The sequence below is a fragment of the Schistocerca gregaria genome, chromosome X, assembly GCF_023897955.1.
Source record: "Schistocerca gregaria isolate iqSchGreg1 chromosome X, iqSchGreg1.2, whole genome shotgun sequence".
NCBI lineage: Eukaryota > Metazoa > Arthropoda > Insecta > Orthoptera > Acrididae > Schistocerca > Schistocerca gregaria.
In genome coordinates, this window is record NC_064931.1 from 331,967,442 (window position 1) to 331,992,632 (window position 25,191).

Consider the following 25,191-nt stretch of genomic DNA (forward strand, 5'->3'; position numbering starts at 1 on the left):
CTCTGTTAACAATTTTTAAGGTTTACTATGAAATAGTACCAAGAAGCTTTACAATTTCCTGTTGGGTTGAATACGCAATAAATGTAACTGATTACTTTTCCAGGTATTTGTTTTTATGACTGAAGAAGGTGATTTATATCACCAGTACCACTTGTAATATTAATTTGGCAAATGAAGTAAATGTTGATAGCTGTTTCCTAGAAAAAATGATGTTATACATTCTTTACAGCTCTGTGTATCAACATAGAAAATCAATACATTTTAGGAGTGTGATAAATAAGTCTCTGACTGTTCAGCTGTCCTAAAGATACAACAGCGAGCTGCACATACCTTTTCTTTTTTTTTACTTAAAAAAGTATACAAAAATTGCATGTAGATATTTACAATAGTGCATGGAGTGAAATAAATTGGATTTCTTGGACAACAAAAAGAAACAGCGCTGCATGGCATATAATATCAACATAGACTATGTATATGTGACTATACTTTATGATCAGTCTTGTAGGGCTTCACTTGCTTGAAATATTGAAATTCAAGAACTGAAAGTGAACAGTTTATGAAAAAAAAAAGAAAAAAGTGCAAGTATTGGAAGCTTTAAAATTCAACAAATATCTGTGTAGCTTCCCTGTTTGTAACAAGTCTACCATGTTATGTAAAAATTGATGAAACATGAAATGTAATAAATTTTAATTCTATATAAAGTACAATGGGGAAAAACTCAACCAAACTCACAACATGAACTTAAAGGAAACTATTATGAATCATCTCATTTACAGCTAAATTTGTAAATTAGGTGTGATAAATTTGTGCTTATAAGGAAAGATGTGAACACACATAGTAGTCATATACCAAATATTGAAGGTATATTGTTTTGTAGGGTTTTTTTTTTTTTTTTTTTTTTTTTTTTTTTTTTGCAAGAAAGTGAATATGTCAATGAGCACCAGATGCACTGACATATTTCAAAAAATAACCATTCAAATTCCAATAAAAACACACAGAAAATATATATGTTTTATATATGTATATATATATATATATATGCAAGGAATTCTTCACTTTGCTTTTATATTACCTACTTCAAAAAATATACAAGAATCACAGTGTAAATTCCACTTTAGAGTGAACTTCTGTCTCAAAACTTGAAGGAATTACTATACAATAATTATTCTTAATTTACAATATGTTGTAAGACAGATTAAACAATCAGTTACATGCCCAAGTGGAAAACTGTATGTCACATGTACCTCTTGTAACAACTTTTTATCATGCAATACAAAGGCATGTGCAAATGCTGTAATTTGTCTGGAATTTAATAGGAGACCAGTAATTCCATGAGTTTCAAGACAGCTAATGGACTGGACGAAAAAATTGTTGCGTATTGCAGGAAGAGTGTCACAACCATAAATATTTGTGAATGTTGTGTTTTGCAATGGGTACACTAAATGCACCACAACAATGCCCAAAAATAAAGCGATGAACACTACTTAATTGACAGTCTTTTAATACTAAAGGGATAAATGTGGCATTCAAGTAGACTGCTAAGAACTTGAAATGATTTTGTTACATCACACTTGCATGCTATTGTTATCATTTTGTAATAGAATTTTTCACGATTATTGACAAGTATCACATTTAATACTAGTTTTTTTATAGATCATTTACCAATAATGAGGGTCTGCAACTGTCTTTCCTACAAGTAATGTTCTTGTAATTGAATTGTCAAAATTCCATAACTATAGTGTAACCACAAAAACAGTGTCTGTCCTTTTCTTACAGAATGTTGTCCTAACAACAGCCTATGTCAGTCTTGTTTTCTCCAGACAACAGGGAATTCATAGATTTAAGAATTTTTGCAGGTACCAAAAAAGAAATCGGTATGTAAAGTGATAATTTTTTAAACAATAATTGGTATGAGAATCTTTTTTGTGTCAAGTTAAAAAGTCCCGTGTGTTCTGCTTGCATGTTGATTTACATATTATTTAGAGCACTAGGTTCTTAACAATAAGTCCGTAGTTCCACAAAACAGTGGATGTGTGATTGAGGAATCCACAAACAATAAGTTTTGTTACAAAATTGGAGAAAAGAGCAACCAAGAGACAGGTAGTATTGGCAGAAGGGTGTGGAACACACATTATGGACAGAAGATGAGCTGTCACTGGCTATAGTAAATTCAGGGAGAATTAGAAACTTGCTTAATTCCACGTAAATGAAATAATTAGTCAAACAAGACCAATTTGTTAAAATATTGCCAATTGAATTACATATTCTGAAAAGTAGTAATGTTTGACAAGTATTCTCTCTTTTCTAATGGAAAATATTCTTTGGAAGTTGTTGTATAGGTAGCTATCAAGAACATTTGTTCTGAGCGTACAAAAATACATTTCACACAAATTAACAGTTAATCTTGTCAGATACTTGCATGTCTTGTTTTAGAGCATAAATGATTGGCCAACTTGAAATAAAAGACCACATCTTGTTTTTATTGCTAATAAGTCATTTGTCAACTCAGTATTGTGATATATATTCTGTTATTTGTATAAGGTACAAGCTGTACCTAAAATATCCAGTGAGTTGATTGATATCTAGGTGGTATTTTGTGTCAAAAAAGCATTTAAGTGCACTTACGTGAAAAGATTTGTCAAGAAACAACACATTTGACCAAATCATTTCCGTGAAGAACATGTTTGCCTTTTGAAGTCAGTTAAACATACTTTCCATTGGCAAAAATGTAGAGACTAAAAGTTTTGATCAAAATACGAGTTTAAAGATGATTCAGATACTTTCTGGATAAAAGTGAAACTATTAATGATATCCCACATTCGGATTTGCAATCAACAAGTGCAAGGAAAAATAATGTAGGAAAAAGTGCAACAGATTCTGCCCCAACTATTGTCTGAGATTTATATTGGAGGAACTGAAGAATGACAAGCATAACATTAATGACATCATTTACAAAGATCTGAGGAAGTACAAAATTGGATCCCTATTTCTGATACACAAATTTACTAATAAACAGAAAACAATAAAAATATAACTTGCTGGAGATTTCATTGGCACATTTCACTTGCTTGCTACGTTTTTAGCAAATCATCATCATAGGAATGTCGCACCATGCTACCAGTTTCTCTTGTATAGGGTAGTCAATCACCATGGTAATAATATACAGTTGTCTGCTTCACACATTAGCAGATATCAGACTATGGCATCAGTGCTTCCATAGAAGTCTTCACTGACAGTTTCAAGTGGACTTGCGTAGTTTGATGAAGGCATCCTGCAGTAGTGGATGAAATGTGCATACGTTTTACAACACGATGCAGTCTACAGCTCACAAAAATGTAAGAATCGCACAGAAACTTTATAAACATTGCTAAAAGAACTCTGTAGTGAATAGTGATCAGTTTGATGGCGAAGGAAAGTGTCTTGTTTTCATCTTCCATTTTCTTTTTTTGTGAAACCATTCACCAAACATATTAAATGAAATTAGAATTTTGATTCACATAATTCCTTTATCTGTTGATTTTCCTCGTGATTGACTACTCACATGGCATAACAATCTTTCATTCACTTATATAAAAACAGCAGATGATGATCAAATCTGCTTTGCACATGCCTAAGTAACATTTTATAACACCAGTTAAACCCAGTGCACAGTTCACACTTGAGGAGCAAGATCTGGGAGATATATAAACACACACTGACTCTGTGTTACTCCCACATTTGTACTCAAATCTTCTGGAATGTAGTACTTGAAAGCACTACACTTTTTGGGAAGTTACATCTATATTATGTCCAAAATGTAGAATCACTTTTGCACAGTTACTTCTGTATTAAGTCAACAAATGTAGAATCAACTGCACTTTTATCTGAAACAGAAAAAAAAATCTGGTAAACACATGGAAAGATGAGAGATGTAAGTTTTAAATGACATTTGGAAGAACCAAACAGAATGTAGATTTTATTCTGTGTCAGTTTTTGCATAGACTAATTCAAACTTCATCTTAATTAACAAATGATTGGACAAAAAAGTGTTGAAACTGAAGATGTGGTCATTTGAAAATAAGTAAAAAAAGATGAAACATGTTTTTAAAAATGAGATATTTCTGAAATTAATCATGAACTTAGTGATGAAAAATTTAGTCAACTTAGAAAATAAACTATCTGCAACCACCAACAGAAGAGAGCAGTTTCAGAGAAGGAATTGTGTGCGATGATTTGTTCATCACTATTGCACTTGAGAAGCATATAGGTAAATGTGTCTGATACTGACATAAGCTGTTTTGCAGGACTCAGGCTATTAAGTGCCCCAAAACCCTGGCCCATAATAATCAAATACCATGTGTGCTTCTCTAGAAGAGGAAATTTGCCAAGATAGGAACTACCGTCAGGGGATACCTTTACATTCAAAAGGCTAAAATTATTGAACTTTTCAATCTCTCAGAATAATATTGCAGACTGCAGGAGGACAGAAATCAATAATGAATATTTCTGAACTAACAGATATTATATGAAATCTTGTCAGACAAAAACGATTTACACCTTAGTTTTTTGTTCACTGTATTTTTTATGAGTTTACTCAATTGTTATACTGCATTGTATTGCTAATTATTATTTAAGTTTTTTATGTTTGTACATGTTTCAGTCTAGTTAGTACTGACCTATTATATTATCAAAAATTTACTCAATCTATACCTATCATCTTTATCTTACATTTTTCAATTTCCTCACTACTATTGTCTACTTCTTTAACAAATATAATTTGTGTTATCTGTTACAAGTTAATTAATGTTTTTCTTTGCTTTATCTCTTCTAGCAGCAACTTATAATTCCAGTGACACTTATTTTTGAAACCTTTAATCAGTTACATTAAAGCCTTTTCCTCTGCCACTCCTCAATTACTGCTTAAGGCAGATATAAACACTTCAAGAAATACCTATAAACCCCACCTTGTTGAGAATTACACCTTTCCATTAAATGGCCCATTCCTTTGAGATACTTTCTATTAGCCAGTCCATCATTTACCAAAGGTGGCAGATGGTCATGGTATAGAGCCTGGATAATGGTAACTTTGGTCACCCTCGCAGAATGTGTACTGCAGCAAATAAAGACCTTTGTCTCACTTCTAGTTAGCAACTAGAGGCGACAGAGTTCAGCCTTCATGTGGCCACAGTGTGACATGAGTGTGACTTACTTTTTGCTTATGTCAACATGCAATCGTTAGCAGCTCACTTTGATGAGTTTTAGAGCTTGTTCCACCTGTTGAATTACCAAGTAATTCTTCTGTGGCTCAAACCAAAAATCTACTCGGATTCTCTCTGCCTCACAGGTTATACACTTCTAAGGGTTTGTATGCAGCATAACCCATCATGGGAGCAGTTGGGGGGGGGGGGGGGGGCATATGTTTGACCTGATCTAAAACCAAAAATACAAAGTATGTCAGATGCAAATGATGGAAGAGAAGCAGAGTTCCTATTTCTTGGGAAATGAATCTAATCAGAAATTTTTAATTACAGTAATCTACAACAAACTGCCCAATATCAGTAGAATATTATCCTTCCCTCATGTCACAGTAAGAGCATTTGATTATTATAGGAGAGTCCTTCAGTTAAAAATCTTTGTGTTCCATTATAATAATATCTCTGGATCCAACCCATCAACTGTCACACAACCACACTCTTATACATATAATATCATCAAATACCCCAGATAATGTAATTTGCACCAGAAAGATTTCTGCTCCAGGCTTTTCTACACATGATGTACTCAACACACACCACAAGAGAAAAGTCTCACCTAATAACATTCAGAAAAATTAAAACTGGTTACCCATGATTCCCTACAACAGGCCTATTCAGACATGTGATAGTAGGATACAAGTAGTGAGTCAATATTAGATGGAACTGGTCAGTGGCACACTTTTATTTTTAGTTTATACCATGATACATACAATAAAGTCACCACCAAATCTAGTACCATTTTTTGCACAACGTTAATTTCAGATTTTCATTTATGTTCTCAAAGATATTAAATTGTAATTTGTTTATATACAAATGTAAAAATATATAATGAAGAGTTGTTTTGGGTGAAATATTGTAATACTAAAATTTGTCAAACATATTTTATAATTTCAAAACTAATAATGCGAATTATTGTTAGTTTTAATGTTTATTGCAATTACTTTCAGAATTAATTTTCTGAATTATGACAGCACACTCAAAACTCTAAATTATACTCAGAGAAAACTTTTTATACTGTCAAAATACATTTTTGTATAGCAAGTTGTCTCTCTGATCACTTTCCTTTTTCGTGCATTGCAGTAGTTGTGAGGAGAGTGTATTGTGAGCTGCTGTTGTGTTAGGGTGGACATATTTGCTGGGAATTTTTTTATCTCAAGTTTATGTATACTGTGAACTGTTCTTCAAAAGATCTTATTAAAATGGTAAAAAATCTTGCAATGTTTCATTTTTAATATTAATGCACATCAGAAAACTTGATCCTGTACGTCTCTTCTTAAAGCAGGAAATACACCTCAAGACATACTGAATCAACCAGATATATTGAGAAAACTTCTAGATTTATTGAAAAAACTGTGAGCAAGAGAAAAAGATAAGTAGCAGACAATTTTCACAAGTTTTAAGAATCGTACTATCACACAGTGACGAGGCACAACTTTTTCATTTTCTCGTGGTATTGAGAATAACTTGGACAAATTGTACCACTATTTCCAGTGGTGTTTGCTCAACATTATTAAATCTCAGTATTTTTATGCAGTGGTGAAAGAGTAGGTCAAATACTCCATGGCTGACTATGGAACTATTTCAGATAATGAATTAAAAATACTCTTCATATAGAATATTCAAGCAAAATCAACATCTGAACCATACAAAGTATACAGCAAGCTGCAGAAGAAATTGAAGCAAAACATATGCAATGCTAAATTACACTTTCTCACTCTGCCATAAGCAGCAAGTTGAATCCTGGAGTGATGAGGAAACAACTGCACAGTTTCAATACGGAAAAAGAAAAATATGCAGCTGCTTTCAAGCTTCCGCAAATGAATTAAATTACTTTGTCCCAAAAGTAGTTTACTCTCAACTTGCAATAAATTATCAGCCACAAGATAGCGCACTTTCTATACAGAAGTGTTTTTCTTAAAACATGTTTGTACAAACAAAGTATAGAAAGCAAATGTCAAAAGTTCTTCTGAGGCATTATGTGATGATGGAGTAAGTATGATTAAAAATTTGCCAGTACCATTATTTTAGTTCTCACAGACAATGTAAATATGTCTCTTGACAGCAATACATATTTTCCTGATTGGAACTAAAGCTTAATTCAGCCAATACCAAAGAATGAGCACCCAAAATCACCAGGCAACTATAGACCAATCAGCATATTACCTGTGGTACCTACGGCCCTGTAGTGCATTGTTCATAAATGACTGAAGGATTACCTTTAAACTTATGACATCCATGACATCATCATCAGGCTTTTGAAGAAATCATTGCACAGCAATTTCATTAATCATAGTGATTGACATGAAACATGCCACGGACAGAGGTGAAGTATCGATTATGACACTGCTCTATTTCAGAAAACCATTTTATACTGTTCATTTGGACATATTACTCATGGGAACAGAAAAAATCTGAATTCAAACAGTCCAACACTGTGCTTCAGCAGCTACCTCAGAAACTGATGTCAACAAGTTATCTTTGGGTCATAGAAGTTATCACAAAGAGAAGTGCTTCCTAGAATCCCCAAGTCCAGTGTTCGAACATTGTTTTTCTCTCTATATATCAATTATATTTTATACATGACTCATTCTTATATGCTGATGACACACAGTTGTATCTAAGTGCCCACCATAAGGACATTGCTACTGCCATATCAGATATGAATGTTGACCTTTCCTCAGTATCACAAAGGGCACAGAATCTTGGTCTTAAATCCTCATATCACACTGAAAGTTGATCAATGGACATTTTTGTGAAACAGTTATTTCAATTAATTTTAATGTTATACAATTATTTTATGAAAGAGAAACTAGAGATACTTGTAAAATCTTGGATGAGCATTTAAATTGGCCAGAATAGACTGTTGCAGCGTACAGGAAATCTTTCTCTCCCCTACATGCAATACAAAATATGGAAACACATTTTTCCCTCAAATTAAACAAAAGTTTGTACACACTTTAGTCATACCAGATCTCTACTACTGTGATGCAATTCAACATTGCACAAACAGTAAAAACTCCAGATGACCTGAGCTAGCTATTAATGCTTATGTAAAATGTGTGTGTAACATTTGGTTGTTTAACTATGTTAGTCATTTGTATGCTCAATTAGGCTTGATGTGACCAGATAGGAAATGTGATTTTCACAATCAGTTTACTTCATCACTTTCTTAGTCATCAAGTCACCAGTACCTCTCCCCACATATCAAATATCTATCATCATTCCATAACTGCAATAACATATCAAATACATCCAGCATCTTGGCTGTACCTTAGCATAACACCAAATCATACTTCATCTCCTCCATTTCAGCCATGTGACTGTGGGACCAACTATCTGGTAACCTGTGTTTTATCCAAAACCACTCCACATTTAAGAGTAAATTAAAGCTTTCTCTGTTATCATTTGTGTAGTTTCCTTCTCAGCACACGCCAGCTGTTTTCCTTTTTGTCCAGCAGGAAATCATTATCGTTGTCACACTAAACTATCCATGGTCTGCTTGTCTCTTTCTATTTTGTTTGCTTCTTTCCACCTTATCTAATAATCTTATTCTTGTATTATATTTAACTCTGTTCCCCAGACCATGTAACAAAGCAGGTGGATCCTTTCCTGCTGTTATGTTTTTCTTGCCCCCAAAATTAATATCAATTTTTTCCAAATTTTGTGATATCTCCAACATGCTCACTTACATGGCTTGTAGACGGTACCAAAGTTCCCATATATTGACCCAGGGCTTATCCAAAGTAACTTTATTATCTATTACATTCTTTTGGTTATCAGGAGTTAATCAACACACTAGTTTGCCTGAAAACTGTGCTAATTACAAAACATCAATAATTTCAGATTTTGTTGTTACTGTTCATTTGTAAACATATACCGGATTATTAACTTCCCAATATAACAGATGAAAACGGCATGTAAATAACTATAGCATTATACACCTAGTGATGAAAATGTGATGAAAATACATTAGCAAGATTTGCACTCATTTAATTCCAGAGCAATTAACATCTTTAGTTCAGACATTGTTACTTAAAGAGAGTCCCATATTTAGACAAACTAGATAGCTTAATTCAATATAAATTATTGTTACATCTAAAAGTTCTCATTCAAATGAATCTTCTACCACTACTTAGTTACTCAGAAATATAAATCTCTCTCTCTCTCTCTCTCTCTCTCTCTTTTTTTAATTTATGAAAATACAACAAACAACAACAGCTAAAATCAAGTTCAGTTATTATAAACTTAAAAAGGGGGCAGGGTGCAAGCCATTTAAATTCAGTCTGCAGTGAATTTGGATGGAGCAACATCTATGTCCGAAAATACGGGATGAAGTACTGCAGATGATGCAGTACAAATTATGAGTCATAAAATGTATTGCGTTTTATCTAAATTTCATGTCCAGGAGTTCAAGCCATGATTCAGTGATAGTTTTAAATTATTAATTGGACTGTGGACATGTAATTAGTACCATGGACTGCATCAAACTTTAATAATGGTTATCACCTGCTGTGACAATAGCGTCAGACTGAACTATTGTTTCCAACAGTTACTTGCTGTGCAGATCATCTTCATACTGATATGACTTTCAGTCTTCAAGGACAGTGATTTAAGAGTATAATTCTGAGACTGTGTATTTATATATGTTTGCCATATGTGAACCTTTGTGTCACTTCAGTGTTATAATACTGCTCTCAAGCAATCACATTATAGTCATCAACTGAGTGTAGTATGTGGCTAACTGATTATCTATGTGTAGTTTAAGTAAATAAGACTGGATCTGGTCATAAACATTAGCTCATTCAGTACTCAAAGTGCAATTAAGGTGTCTGAACTGTAATCTCAGTTTGGATCATATAATTTAAAATGGCCTACTTTCAAACTTTTCAGCCAGATTTGACAGAGTCGCAACTACCAAGGACATATTTGAACAGGTAACAGTTATGCTACAACCAGTCAACTTCTTGTCCAAATCAGATTAATTTGTTGTCCAGGACAGCAATGTGAGTTCGCTATCATGCTCAGCAAACTACTGCAGCATGATTCTGGCCTTGTGACATAGATAGTTTGTGATTTAATTCTTTTGAATTCGCCATTCTCCTCATAAACATGAGATCAGTTGTGACCATTTGATCTGTTCCAAAGTGATGGCTTCAGATGAAAACTCCTGTGTAAAGTATAACCAAAATGCAATGTAAGAAAAGTTGCTTCTGGTGTAACATAAACACTTTTGGCCACTACATAAAATTGCTTGAAGTTCTCCATCGATCACCGTATTGATCTTTTTAGTTGTAATTACTTTATCAGCTTTCTTATTGGGATTAAAGTGTTCATATTTTGTTTCTCTTTTAGAAATTATACACCAATTTACTATCATATATTGGATCTCACCACAATTTCTTATTCACAGTGCCATAAGTTTTTGTGGAGGATAACTTCCATGACCCAAACCCGCAAAGCCTGATTTGAGTGCACTGCTCATCTTAGTTTTAATGTTTTAACTACTATAAGTTAATAAAAACATCATTGAAGCTACACTGATGACTCTTCATAGTACATTGCCTAGACACAATCCAATTTTAGTTTCGTAATCCTCTGATCACACAGAGTTCTTTGGTATACATCACAATAATATTCCATTTGATTTTTATTTTGTTATTTTGCTAAAGTTTTCCTTTTTTAATCAGTTTTTGGCCCTTCCACCCCTCTCAACTAGTTGAATAAATATGTCATAAGCATGATTTTCATGTGAACAAAATTGGTAATTGTGAGGGATTTCTAATGTCATTTGGATGCACAAAATTATTTGTGTAATTCACCGTCAGCCTACCTTAAATTAAATGAAACTGAATTTGATTCATACAGCACTTTGTAACCCTGACCTTAGGCTTGTTTGATGCCATGAAGATGACATCATAATCCACCAGAATAAAGGCAGCAGTCTCATCTGAAAGTGAGGTGTTGTGTGGGCAGTTGGGAGAGTCTTGACATGATTTTGATGGGTGTAGCAAGCAGACTATATATTACAAATGGAAATGTATTGTTTTTGCCTAATTCTGGAAATACCAAACAAGCAAAATATTTCAGTATATCATACTTGTGTTGTTGTTGTTGTTGTACTCATTATGGATTGTTTTTATTGTTACCTATAAAATCAAATTCACCTCAACAATAAAATGTATCCACTGACCTGCAACCCTGGATAACCAACATTCACAATATAAGTATATCTCCTGGTGGGGGGTTCACATTTTATAAACAATAGTTAGATCCCAAGTTATCCTGCTGGAAGATGTCATTACCATTTGCTAAGACTTCAGGCATGAAGGGATGTAGGTGGAATGCAGTAATGTTCACGTAGTCCACAGCTGTCATGGTGCCTTTGACTTCTAGGACAGGTCCAGTCAAAGCCCAGGTGAATGTTCCCCATAGCATTGAGCAGTCATTCACCTGGATGATGGCAATCCAAAGACAACCATGACCTGATGTAACAAGATATGCAGTTCATCCAATCAGGTGACAGGTTTCCAGTGTGCTACAGTCCAATCTCGATGATCCCATATCAGCTGTAATCAAAACTGATGAACATGGGAAGACAAAGGACCATCTGCTGTGTGGTCTCCTGTTAAAATCAATGTGCACTGAATGGTGTGCTCTGAAACACTTGGGCCTGCACTAGTGTTGCATTCTGTCCTCATATCTGCCACAGAACGGTGCCTATACTGCATTACAGAACAGGCAAGCCTCTGACCTCCACATTTTGTGATGAGACATGGACAATAGACATCCAACACCTCACCCCCTTGTAGTCTCCCCATCATTGCTAGATGGATTCTCCATTTGTCTCTGCTGTATTCGTATATTTTCCTTAGTGAGTCATATGTCGGCACTTGCACTAGATGGCATTCAGTTTCACACTTTGCTTTGGTCATAATGTTTCATCTCATAAGTGCATATTGCTCATGTACTGTACAAATTGTGACTCACTGAAAATGTCTCATTAGACACAAGAGAAGGCCTTAAGCATGTCAGGTGAAATAAATGCATAAAATAACAAATTTCTCAATGAAATTTACATTTATTGTGTTGAAGGAGTTCATGCATGGTACTCTAAAATGTCATAACATGCCCTTACAGCCATTGTTCTACACTTTCATTAGCATGTCATATTTCAGACAAAGAAAAATGTACAAAGATTTGAAACATGCTACTTTCTGAAATAGTTCTATTCAACAGTTGTTTTTTTTTTTTTTCAAATGGATAAATGTGTATACATATAAACAATAAAACAATGGGAAGATACCATACTTTCAGTGTACAAAATACTTGTTAATGTCTCTCACACTTGCTGCAATCGTAGATTACTCTTAGCCTCAAGATTAAACTAGTTTCTGCACTCTTTCTTTCCTCCCTCTTTTATAATTTCTGTCTTACATTTCCCTCTCCTCTTCTGTTAAAATAAAGAGATACATTTATTACTGACATGGGGGATTTGTGTAGGTTTGGCTTGGGAGTTTGTTCATCTAACATTGAGGTCCACGTGTTGTGTGAAGGATTAAAACTATTATGATACAAGGTCAAACTCAAAGAGACTAATGACTGTACTGGATAGTCGTACTTTTAGATTTAACTGTGAATGATTTCTAAGGAAAAAATTGCTTAAGACATGTAAAATACTGTTCATCATATTCTAAACATCCTTACTCAGAAGGAAGGAGAGATCATGATTTAGTGAGTCTTTTTGTGTATGTTTGTGTGTTAGCTAAATCAGAGAACCATTACTTTCATTTATAAAATAATGAAACATCCTTGGTGAAATATGAATAATAGGAGTGCCAGTAACAATGCACCATATAAATCAGGCATGAATAGTCTATAGGCACATCAAAGGGACTAAAAACACTACTTAACTTTTGAACAATGCCCTAAGTTTCAATATTTGCTTTTAGTCAGATGAGTTGGTTTCCACTGTAGGAATTTGGAGGAGGAGAGTAGTTTTTAATGGAGGTTCGAAGTTGGCTTTTGGTTGGTTTCTGGTTGGAGGGGTTGGTGGCTCAATGCTGGCTTATTGTCAGTTTTGGCTAAGAAGGTTGACAGGTCTTTGCCTGATAGATATCAGCATTTTCAGTCTCATCTATTTGTCTATCAGCTGCTCAACACCTCATCTACGTGGTGAATAATTTTCCTTATATAGTATAAACAGATGTTCACTCCAGCCATGGTAGTATACATTTGGGTGCCTGAGTGGTTGTGTGTGTGAATATGTGTACCTTTAGTTAGAAGACGAGCCAGAGCTCAAAAGCTAGAGGATAATGTTTTCTGTTAACGCCTAATTTTCTAAAAATAAATTTGTCATGAAAACTATGTTCTTCACAGTTACTTCTGCAGATCACAGCTTAATGCTGTTGAAGTGGCGCAATATCTCAAAATAACTATGGCTCCTCATTACTTTGATTAAGTCGTTCATTCATTCATTCATATTGCATAAGTTGTTGGTTTTAGCAACCTTCAGGAATATGGAATTTATTAAGAAACACATTAGTATTATTATCAGCTGCTTCTTACTTTTACAATAACTAAAATCAGTAATTTTGGGCTGCTTATCTGATACTAATCTGGTGCATTGGTTTCAGTAATTTCTTCTCAAAAGGACTAAAGCAGATCATCTTACTAAAAGCATAGAAAATAATCCATAGTGATAATAAAATGGATTAGAGATAACCAGTAAGTTGATAGTTGTCCTGTCACCTGTACAAATGAAATAGTTCAAAATGGCACTTACTATAGTTTAATTGGATACCTGATGGGTAAGACATAAGGTGTTAGTAAATGTGTATGCCATCACAATATCAAGGGAAGAAATACAGGGTAGCCCATCGCTGAAGTTATACTGGCTTTAGACCTTTCATGAGCCACTGTTTTAAGTGTCTGAGGGGTGAAACTATAACTGCCAGGGTTAACAGTGATCATTAGCAATATATGCATGTTGGAAGTCACATTCAACTAATATGAAACATAACAGCGAGATAGATGGACCACAATATGAAAGATCACCCAGTGATTAAGAGCTTGATAACTGCAACATGTGACCTGTCATACTATTCTCACAGAATAGAATAAAAATGAAGAAGGTGAAATCCAGAATAGAATAAGAACTAAGAAGGCGAAATTCAGAACTATCACATAGCCTACTTCTTTTAATATGATCAAGTGGACCCTCTAGCTTAATGTTGCTGCCCTACAGACAGATCGTTATCAACAATGTCATATGCTCTCACTCTATGAGACACTACAGAGAGTTTTCGGTTGTAAACTCACATCTTTAGTGCACATTCTGGTGATCAGAAACTGTATGTCATTACATTTCTTCCTGGTGGCAGGTAAATACTGATGATGGAAATTTTCTAGCCAACAGGATACAAACCTACTATTTCCAGGCTGAACACCACACCAGTGTGTGACAGCAGGTGGAATGACACACACATAAAAGAATATCTATGGTGAATGAAATTTATAATGAACCAAATGCCAACATAAAATTTAATCTGTTCCATATCATTATTTGAAAATAGCTTTAGGCATAAGCTTATCAGAAAGGACACTAAACAGCCATGTAAAAACCCATGGAAAAGGGAATTGTGTACATTGACAAGAATGAGTAGAGATCCTGAAGTAGTTGCACACTACAAAATTGCTCAAAATTACTAAGAGCAGTTATTTAAAAACCAAGGAACATACACATAATGTCAGAAATCAGTAATTCCAGCAGAAGATTTAAGGCTACATGGAATGTGGTGAAACAAGAGACAGGACAACCAGCCACAGAACAGGATAATAACTCCCTGTTCCGCACTCATCGGTAGCACAGTGTGCCTAGTACACATCCACCGCGGTGCTCGGGGGCCACATCACAGTTGCGACACCTGAGGATGGGCTTCTGAGAGCCTGAAACCGGCCATGAAAATAAAATAAATTTACAAGTGAAGTGGTATTTTCAACATTTAGGATAATAAGTGAATGGAAGGGCTGTAGACGATGAGTCTCAGATATGAAATATATATAATCATTTCTTAAATATATATTATCTTTTCTTAATTACATTAGAAAGTTTAAGGAGAAACAGTTCAAGAGAAAGTAAACACAGCAATATGCTGAAAAAGATACTCTCATAAAATTCAGTCATATGAATGTATCACCAACTCCTCACTTTCAAATTAAGAAAATCATGAATTCTGTCAAACATAAAAGCTCATCTGGTTTTTACAGTGCTTACAGTAGATTACTAAATATCTGTTAATGTATAATAAACCCTGTCGTTTTTTAAATATGTTATGCATCAGTTACTTAAGGCATTTTTCCAGAGAGATTGAAATATGCCATTGTCAAACCCATCTGTGAGAATGGTGATAGTCAATAACTATCAACCTGCTTCATTACTGACATCATTTTCCAAAATTGTTGATATGGTGATGTATTCTAGAATACTGTCCCAATTGAGGAACAACAAATGAAAGTATGGATTCCAGAAGAGTGCCCTGCTGAGAATGCCATTTGTATATTCACTCACCAAATTCTAAAAATCTTAAATAATAAAATAGCTCCAGTTGGTATTTTCTGTGACCTACCTAAATCATTTGACTCTGTGAATCACAGCATTCTCCAAGATAAATGAAAGTTTTATGGGATTGATGGTATATCCAACCAGTTGATAATGTTTTATCTGCCTAAAAGAATGCAGGAAGTCGTGCTTAGTAATTCAACCATTATAGTCCCGAGACATTATTCTGACTAGGCTGACTAGGGAGAAATCGTGTGGGTTCCTCCAAGACTCAGTCTTAGGTGCAGAATTGGTTCTTTTTGCAGATGACTCTAGCATTGTAATCAGTCTAAGCATACATACAGAAACAGAAGAAATGGTAGACAAAGTTCTTAGAAGTGTCATTGACTGTTTTCTGCGAATGGTCACACCCTCATTTTTAAAAAGACACAACATATTCAGTTCTGCACATCTAGGGTTACCACACCAATGATAAGTATAAGACATGATGAGGAAACAGTAAATAGGGTGGAAACTTCAAAATTCTTAGGTCTACATAATGATGAGAATTTAAACTGGTAAAAGCATATTTTTAAACTTCTAAAACAACTTAGTTTGGCCACATTTGCACTTTGAAACATTGCGACTTTTGGGGAGAGACAAATCAGTAAGTTTACATATGTTGCATATTTTCATTCATATGGAATAATGTTCTTGGGTAACTCATGTTTAAGAAAGAAAGACTTCATTGCTCAAAAATGTGCTGTAACAGGGTTGCCACCAGTTCTGGAAATCATGGAATATCAGGGAATTTGAAACATATCAGCGAAATTTGAAAAAAAAAAAACAAAGGAAAAATGTAGTTTTTGTCTCAGTAAATTAAATGGTTTGTTTACTGAGGTGTAATGCATCGTTGCTGACTGGGTGCAGCTGAGAACTTATGCACTTTCCTACTCCCTCATCGCCTTCCTACCAATCCCTTCAGCTTGCAGTCACTGCTGCCACCACTTCTTGTACAAACCTAGCAGCTGCCAACGAGACACAGGGAGGTGTGAGGAGTGGTCTGTTTGGATCTAATTCTCAGAGATTGTAGATGCAGCAGTTGAAGACTGCAGTCATGTGTCCATGGGCTGTGTTTGAGTGCTTGTGTAAATGTGTGTGTGCTCTCATTTTCTGACAAAGGCTACGACCAAAAATTTAGTGTTGAGAGTGTGATTGTCTTTCGTACATGCCTGTCTGCAACTCAGCAGAACTGTGACAATGTCATTTGACATAAAATGCTCATTTCTTTATTAGTTTTCTCTACAAAAACATATTCCTCTTCCCCCTCTTTAGTAACCACTCCAGTTTCTTCATCATATTTCCACTCCGTAGACAACCCCATAGCTGTTACGGCACCACTAATAAAATTCACTTTTACTGAAACAATGTTACTGCATGGCAGATCAACAACCACATTACTCGCTGCAAGACTGACTGACAACCAACTGCCGTATACAATGTCAAAGCAACAAGAAAGCTGCACACATACAGCAGTGTCAAGTCAAAAACAGCATTACACTGAGGCAAGAATTGTGAGATTCATTAGCCACATAGTGACCACCCCTGTACTATAGGATAGAAGAGCATGGAAATTTAAATCCATTCTTAGAAAACATTTTACAGTAATATGAACTATTTTGCTGATTTTAGTGTACTTCATAGCTTATGGTAAACCTACTAAGTAATTAATAGGTTTCTAGCACCTATTATTATATTGAAACTGGAATTTTGTAACTTATTAGGTGTAATTAATAGTCAGACCATCCCTATCCACTAACATAACAGCAGGTAGTATTGGGTATTGTTTATACGTTAATAAGTTGGTTACAAATGTAATAATTACCAAAGTCACAATAAATTAAATAAATTATTATCATTCTTTCACCCCACATATATGGTAAAGAAAAATCATCTGGTTCTATATTTTTGGCTTTGTTACATGGAAGTGGTACATATATGAATAAGATTTGCCATTCAGTCTTTCACTTTGTGCTATAGGAGACTTAAAGGACAATAAAAATCCAGTACATGACAAATAATGTATTCCACTCTCCAATATCTGCTGGGAGGTAGAGTAATAATAATTTATTGTAAAGCTTGTAATTACTGCATTGGCTACCAATGTGGTAATAATGTGTAATATTATGGGAATAGCTGCAAGCCATTGTGAATTTGCTATAACTACCAATTATATGCATGTGTCACTTCACAGTTTGCACATGAAGTTTGTTCTTGATATGGCTATTAGAGGCCACACAGCCTTCTAATACAACAGCAATTGCATGCATGACCTGCCAGCTGCACTCCCTGTTGGGACTAATGAGCACAAGGCTCCACCACTCCCTTGTGTATTGGTATTATATTGTATCTTGTCTTCCACGTGTGTATACTGTTCAAGCAATAAATTACTGTGTTCTTGGGTTGGAACAGAAACACTGTGTCTCTTTCACCCAGATCATGAAAGACCGTGAAATACAAATTTTACATTACAATGGCATTGTTACAATGCAAATATACTTTCAACATGGTAATATTATGTTTAAGGAGATGGTACGTACCCAGTTTACAACATAAACCCTCAAACTGAATAATGGTCACAAAGAAAAATTATACATTTTTTAATGCTGTATTGCTTATGAGTTTACTATTGATATCATTTTGATGAAACACAAAAATTTTTGGTTTCAGCTCAGAAGAGACAGTTGAATATCTCCCAGAGTTACTTGCTGATAGAGAGAGAGAGAGAGAGAGAGAGAGAGAGAGAGTGTGTGTGTGTGTGTGTGTGTGTGTGTGTGTGTGTGTGTGTGTGTGTACATTTTCAGCATTCCTTGAAGGTAAACCTCCATGCAGTTTATGCTCATTAAATGAAGTTTCTTTTTTGCTGTTAGCGACATGCCACATTTTACACGATTTATAATTTTAGTTTTAATGCTGACCCAGTGATACCATCAAATACCACTGAAAAGGATATGAGATCATGAAGATTGGACCATAGATCAAAGGAAAAGTGTTCCCTTGTCATATGAACCTCGATTCTTGTTTAATAAGATTGATGGTCACATCCAGTTATGCCATCATCCAGGCAAATGTCTGCTTGAAACATGTACCATGCCACAGATGCAGTCCTGTTGCAGCAGTACCATTATAAGGGATATTCACCTGAGCTTCTATGGGATCTATGGTAGTAATCAAAGGCTCCATCACAGCTGTGGATTACACGAACATTATTACCAACCACCTGCATCCCTTTATGCTTCATCTCTTCCCTGACGGAAAAGATGTCTGTCAGCAGGATAACTGGCTGTGATTCAAGTCCAGAATCATACTACAGTGGTTTGAGGAGAATTATAGTGAACTCATGTTGATCACTTGGCCACCAAATTTGCATGAAGTGAACTGAATGGACTACATCAGGGATACCATCAAGTGTTAGTTCCACATCCACAAACCACCAGCCTCTAATTTACAGAAATTGTATGACATTTGCATAGAAATATATGGTGCTGTATACCCCCAGGAATCTACAAAGGATTTGTTGAATCCATTCCACAAAGAATTTCTGCTGTATTGCATTCCAAAGGTGGACCAATATGCTGCTAAGCAGGTAGTCACGATGTTTTAGCTCAGTAGCATACATGAATTTGGTTGCTCAACTTTAAATATTCATTGGCGGTATGATTCCTTTTGATTTTTTTTTTTACATTTTTTGTTGATTCACATGGACCAAGACTTACCTGCAGTCAGAAGTTTTGCAAAACGATTAATTCCATTTGTTGCTTCTGCCTGTAGCTTGGCACTCTTTTTGTCTTGTGGACCACAAATACTCAGAATAACAGGCAGGAAAATCAGGCCATGAAACAATCCATATGCAACAACACCAGCAAACAACTGTAAAACAAAAGGCTTCCTCAAATTACACATCTAATTATTCTTTCAAAATTTTGCAGATTATGGAAATGTACATAAATGTTAAGACTTCAATGAGGAACACGGTCAATAATGATTTTTCTCTACCATAAGATATAACATACATCTGGTGTACATTTAATTCTTTTTGAAAATTTTTACTTGATCTTGCAATAACAGCCCTTCCGTTTTTAGATTATCATCAAATGGGGTGTCCATCATTATTTGAAATTAATTTTGAGGCACTGAAAACAATTTAGGGTTATCTGAATGTTGCCAAACATATACAACTGAACTCGTCATTATTTAAATCAAGTTTATATAATGAAAATATGAGATTTCATTATTCCACTGTCTTTAAGTTTGTGTAATCAGCATTGATCTACGACATTAGTCATCAAAAACAGTAAGTTGGAATGTGATTTGTTCTTTTCTTCTCATACTTAATTATTTGGCAGGGAAATCAGTTAACACTCCACTGGTTTGTGGTCTGATCTGGAACATTTATGTCTCTGCTTTCATTACAAAAGAGTCCATCACCTCTTTTAAGTGGCTGATGTATAGCAGTATTCTAAGACTACAAATATTCTGGTCCTCATGGCCACATGCACTTGTTGTGCTAGAAGGTTGAAGCATATCTGATTCTAATTATTCCTACTGAAACAATATTGTACAGCTATGAAAGCTTATCAAATACTGAAATACGCCTAAAAATTTGTAGCTTATTTGGTAGCCGAAATCCATTATTCCACATGTATACCATAATTTATTTGAGTATCTCACAGTTTTAAAGTAGTCTTAATGGAAATAAAATGGGATAATAACAACAACAAACTGACAAAGCATAAAAGTTAAATAAGTTGAATGTCTAAATTTGTTCCAGTTATTCCTATCAAGGTATCAGGATTTTAACAGCATAGAGAGCAAAAAAGCCTTATTGTAAGCTAGAAAAGGGTTCACTAATGTAAGATCAACCCAGCAGGACACACTAACCAGTGAACCTTACCTTCCAGTATTTTTACTGTTTGTCTTTGGCATCTCTTGGTGAATTGCCACATTGCACCAACAATGCTAGCAGTAATGAGCATGCAGAGTCAGTAATGGTGGTGGAAGGAGTTGTGAGAAATGGACATGTGAAGTTAGAGTGGAAAGTATTTAAGGAGGTGTGTAAAAATTGCTGTAGAACAGAACTAAAATTATGGACCAGGTGTTGATGTATATGATTTGTGAATACCCATTGTTAGCAGGGTCACTGGCACTCTGAATAATTTGTATATGAGGTAACTACACTTATAATCAGATTTTTACTGAACTCATGTTAATGGACTGTAGCATTTCTGGAACAAATGGACCTGCCTTTCTGAAGTATATCAGTGTGAATGAGAAGGACATAGTTAGGCATGTTCTCTTTTTTCAAGATTAATAAACTAACTAAATCAACATCTTCTTTTATTGCAGAGGATCCATATCATCAGTCATTATTAATTTGGTGTGGCAGTTAATTATATACATGACAAAAAAATTAGGTACACAGTTTCTCATCGTTTACCATAGGGTTTCTGTTTGTAAGTTGTTGTCATCAAAAATTACATCACCAAACAATTAGATAATTTTAGCTGTAGTTTCTAAGGAGGAATTATATACTACAGAACACATACAATGCTCTTCTTGCCAATAACAAATCTAGTATTATTGAGGCAAATAAATTTAAAGAAAGACTGGTTAAATGTAACCCTTGAGAAATATGATTCTGTTCCTTATAGTAATTTTATGGTATTCTATGTCAATTACAGTTTGATGCACTGTAAACCATTATACAAACCTGAATTATGTGAAAGTGTAACCAGGTATAGAAGTATGAAACTGCAATTTCCCTACAGATGGAGCTAGCCATCAATGCAGGGCCTGTGAGACTGCATCTGCAACACGATCTGCTTCCTGTAATGGCTGATGACGACTGTCAATATATAGTAACCCAAGTTCCATACATGAGTATCTGTTTCAAACCCTTAAACATGTCAAGTTTTATGCCTACGAACTACAATTTGCAGACCGCATTGATTTTCTGTTATCATTGAAGAAAACTGCTGCAGAATTGTACCAAATGCTTGTCAAAGCTTTCAGCAAACATGCTCTTGGAAAAGCACAATGTTTCAAATGGTTCAAAAAATTCAAAAATGGTGATTTTGACATGAGAAATCATGAGCATGAAAAACTGCTGAAAAAGTTTGAAGACAACGAATTGCAAGGGTTATAACTTGAAGATGGTACTCCAACTCAACAGGAACTTGTGAAACAATTGAATGTGATGCATAGAGGCGTTTCTCTTCCGTTGAAAGCTATGGGAAAGGTGCAGAAAATGGGAAAATGGGTTCTGCATGAACTGAATGAAAGACATCAAGCAAATCGAAAGACTATTGTGAAATACTACTCGCCAGATACAGAAGAAAGTTGTTTTCCATCAAATAGTGACAGGTGATTTAAAATGAATATAGCTTGTGAATTCCAAGCATTGTAAATCATGGGTGAATCCAGGCAAACCATCAACATCCATTGCAAGATCAAATCGTTTTGCAAAGATGACAATGCTCTGTGTTCGGTGTGATTAGAAGGGTATCATCTATTATGAGTTCCTAAAATATGGTGAAACCTGTAACACTGATCACTACCAACAGCAGATGATTCATTCCAATTGAGCATTACATGAAAAATGATCTGAATATGGAAAAAGGCAACACAAAGTCATATTGCTCCATGATAACACCCCATCACACACATCGAAATGGGTCAGAGAAACAATCGAGGCTTTCAGTTGGGAAATACTAGGGCATGCGGCTTATTATACAGACTTGGGTCTGTCTGATTATCATATATTTGCAACACTAGGACATACTCTTGCTGAATGATGCTTCAATTCATACGGAAATGTATGAAAATGGCTCGTTGACTGGTTTGCTTCAAAACAAGAACTGTTTTTTTGGCATAGCACTCATAGCCTGCCAGAAAGGTGGGAGAAATGTATAAATAGCAGTGGAGATTATTTTGAATAAAATATTGTGTATCAGTTTCAAACAACAGAGTGTAATTATTGCAACCAAATTCCTGTTTCATACTTGTGCATCTGGTATATAAGTGCATTTATTACTTAATACATGTAACTGTGTATGAATCGCATTGTTAACATGTATTTCCCTTTAAAATATCTTGTACATATTTATTGTAAATGCTTGATGCCTGCTATATCATTGTAAATTAGTTTGGTCATGGATCTCTGGAACACCAAATGAATCAAAACAAATCATATTAAAGCACACCAGAGATCAGTTGTTTGGTTTATCATAAGTGAAAAGTGCTGTCTGTATTCAAAATGATATAATAAATGGAATGTGAAATAATTGTCAGCTTATGGAAATGAGTTTCTGAGAAGACATGGAGATTGTGAAATACTGGATTTATAGTAGTGCAACATATAAAAATTATTGCATTTATAATCACATAAACCTACATTTTGCATGATGTACTGCTTTTAATTCTTCCAGTGGTTTTTATCTGCCAACATCATAACCAAATTTCAGCTGTGTAAATTAGAAGCACATTTTTGATAGTTTTCGAAAGAACATACCTTAAAAAATGTTGTGAAGAGGTAAGAGTCACTAATTCCCAGCAATGAAAATGCAAGGAATGTACTGAATCCACCATTGAAAACTGCTGGTCCAATACGTCTAATACACTCTACAGCTCTTTCTGTAAATAATAAAAATGATTTTACATTTACTGTCCCAGAAATATAAACAGCAGCTTACAATGTTTAAGCAAGCAAAATAATTTATATGAACTGTGTGTGCAAGGAATCGAATATGAAAGATTCCAACATGAATAGTGATCAATAAAAACAGTACATTATCATGGATCTGATGATGCAAACAACAAAAAGTCTGACATACTAATCATAAACATGGAGCTCTGAGGAAAATAGATTCCTGGAGCTGGAAGTAAAATAGAAAAAAAGTAGTCCATTCTTCACTCTGTCCATTCCAGTTCAAAATAGTGCTTTTTTTTATCAGTCCTTCCTTTTACTTCTTTTTCTAGACGTCTCTCCCTTATGCCACATATATAATATATTCTTCTGTCCTATTTGCCCAAATAATTTAAGATTTCACAATGCTACTTGCAGCATTATGATACTGTACAATTTCTGATACCTGATGTTTTATCTACATTTCATCCTCTCTGGCATAAGTATTCTAATATATGATGTTATTCACACTTTACTCACATATACAGTTCAGTTGAATTATGATTAAAGAGAGTTCCAGACACAAAACTAAGAATGTTCTCAAGTTTAAATACACATTGTTTGCAAGGTAAACATTTTCCCATTTCTCCTAGTGCAGACTGTTACTAAATGTCTCAGTACATTCTTCATATGTGTTTCTTAAATACCTGATTTCTCTGACTATTCATTCAACAAGTTGTGCAAATATCATTTTAGCATCAGGCTTTTTATTACAGACTGTTTTCACTTTTCCGTAATGTATAGGACAGAGAATTTAACTTATGAACCCCTAAAAATTCAAAGTCTTTGGCACCAGCCTGTGACCAGAGTCCTAGCCTGACTGCAGGTATAAAGCAGCCTCACTTTTCACAGTAGCACTAGGAGTAGGAGAGGTGGCAGGCCCTCCTTGCGGCCACTTTTTACTCCCGGGACAGATTCTTGGTACCCATTTCTACAGCAGGCTGAGTGGACCTGGGACTATCCTCAAGGGAATGGAAAGGGGAAGACCCCGACACATGTCAAGGGTCAGAGTCTAGTGCTCTATCTGTCAGATCATCAAGGACACCTAAAAATTGAAAAAGAAATATAAAAAAAAATTAGCCATTCCTCCTACAAATTACCCAATTATATAGATTCCTGTTAACTGCATGTCAAGTACCAACATTAATTTTAATCTGGCCTTTATTTGTACAACATACAGGCACCTGTTGTTCTTAAATAATAGCAATGTAGTCATATAAATGATAAGAAAGAAGTAGGCCAAGAGGATAAACAAGAGTTATTTAGAATAATGGGGTAAGTAGTAATTTTTGAGAGAGTTGTAACTTTTGTATTACTCAATCATTTTTCAGACATGCATTTGGGACATAAACACTACCTCCTGTAATATTTTAACTGAGTCTTACAGATACATTCCAGCAGGATCAGTGACTGAGTGCTGAATATCTAAGCACAACTATTCATCAGCTAATTATGCTAAAACCATGTGGTTAAAAACTATACTTTTGTGATAATTTGCATTTATTACATGTTACCTGAATAAGCACAGACTGTATATAGCATCTGAATATTAGTTAATGCAGTTTGTTTCAGCTGTTTGTCTTTCTTCATATATACCTTCTCTTGTTCCACATCCCTGAAAGTTTTCCTGCATGATGAAGGCTACAGAACATGATAATGCATGAATTACTTAAGTA

At 34.8% G+C, this 25,191-nt stretch overlaps 1 protein-coding gene across 1 annotated transcript in view; it reads right to left on the reverse strand.

Annotated features, from left to right (window-relative positions):
- Positions 1 to 1,303: 1,303 nt before the first annotated feature.
- LOC126297714 (patched domain-containing protein 3-like) overlaps positions 1,304 to 25,191 on the reverse strand; it is a 570,171-nt gene continuing 546,283 nt past the window's right edge. Inside the window, exons 16-18 of the mRNA XM_049988846.1 lie at positions 23,342 to 23,463; positions 19,548 to 19,701; positions 1,304 to 3,863 (exon numbers count right to left, since the gene is read on the reverse strand). Of these exons, the coding sequence (XP_049844803.1) occupies positions 3,817 to 3,863; positions 19,548 to 19,701; positions 23,342 to 23,463 (323 nt within the window). The 3' untranslated portion in view covers positions 1,304 to 3,816. The remainder of the gene's footprint in view (positions 3,864 to 19,547; positions 19,702 to 23,341; positions 23,464 to 25,191) is intronic.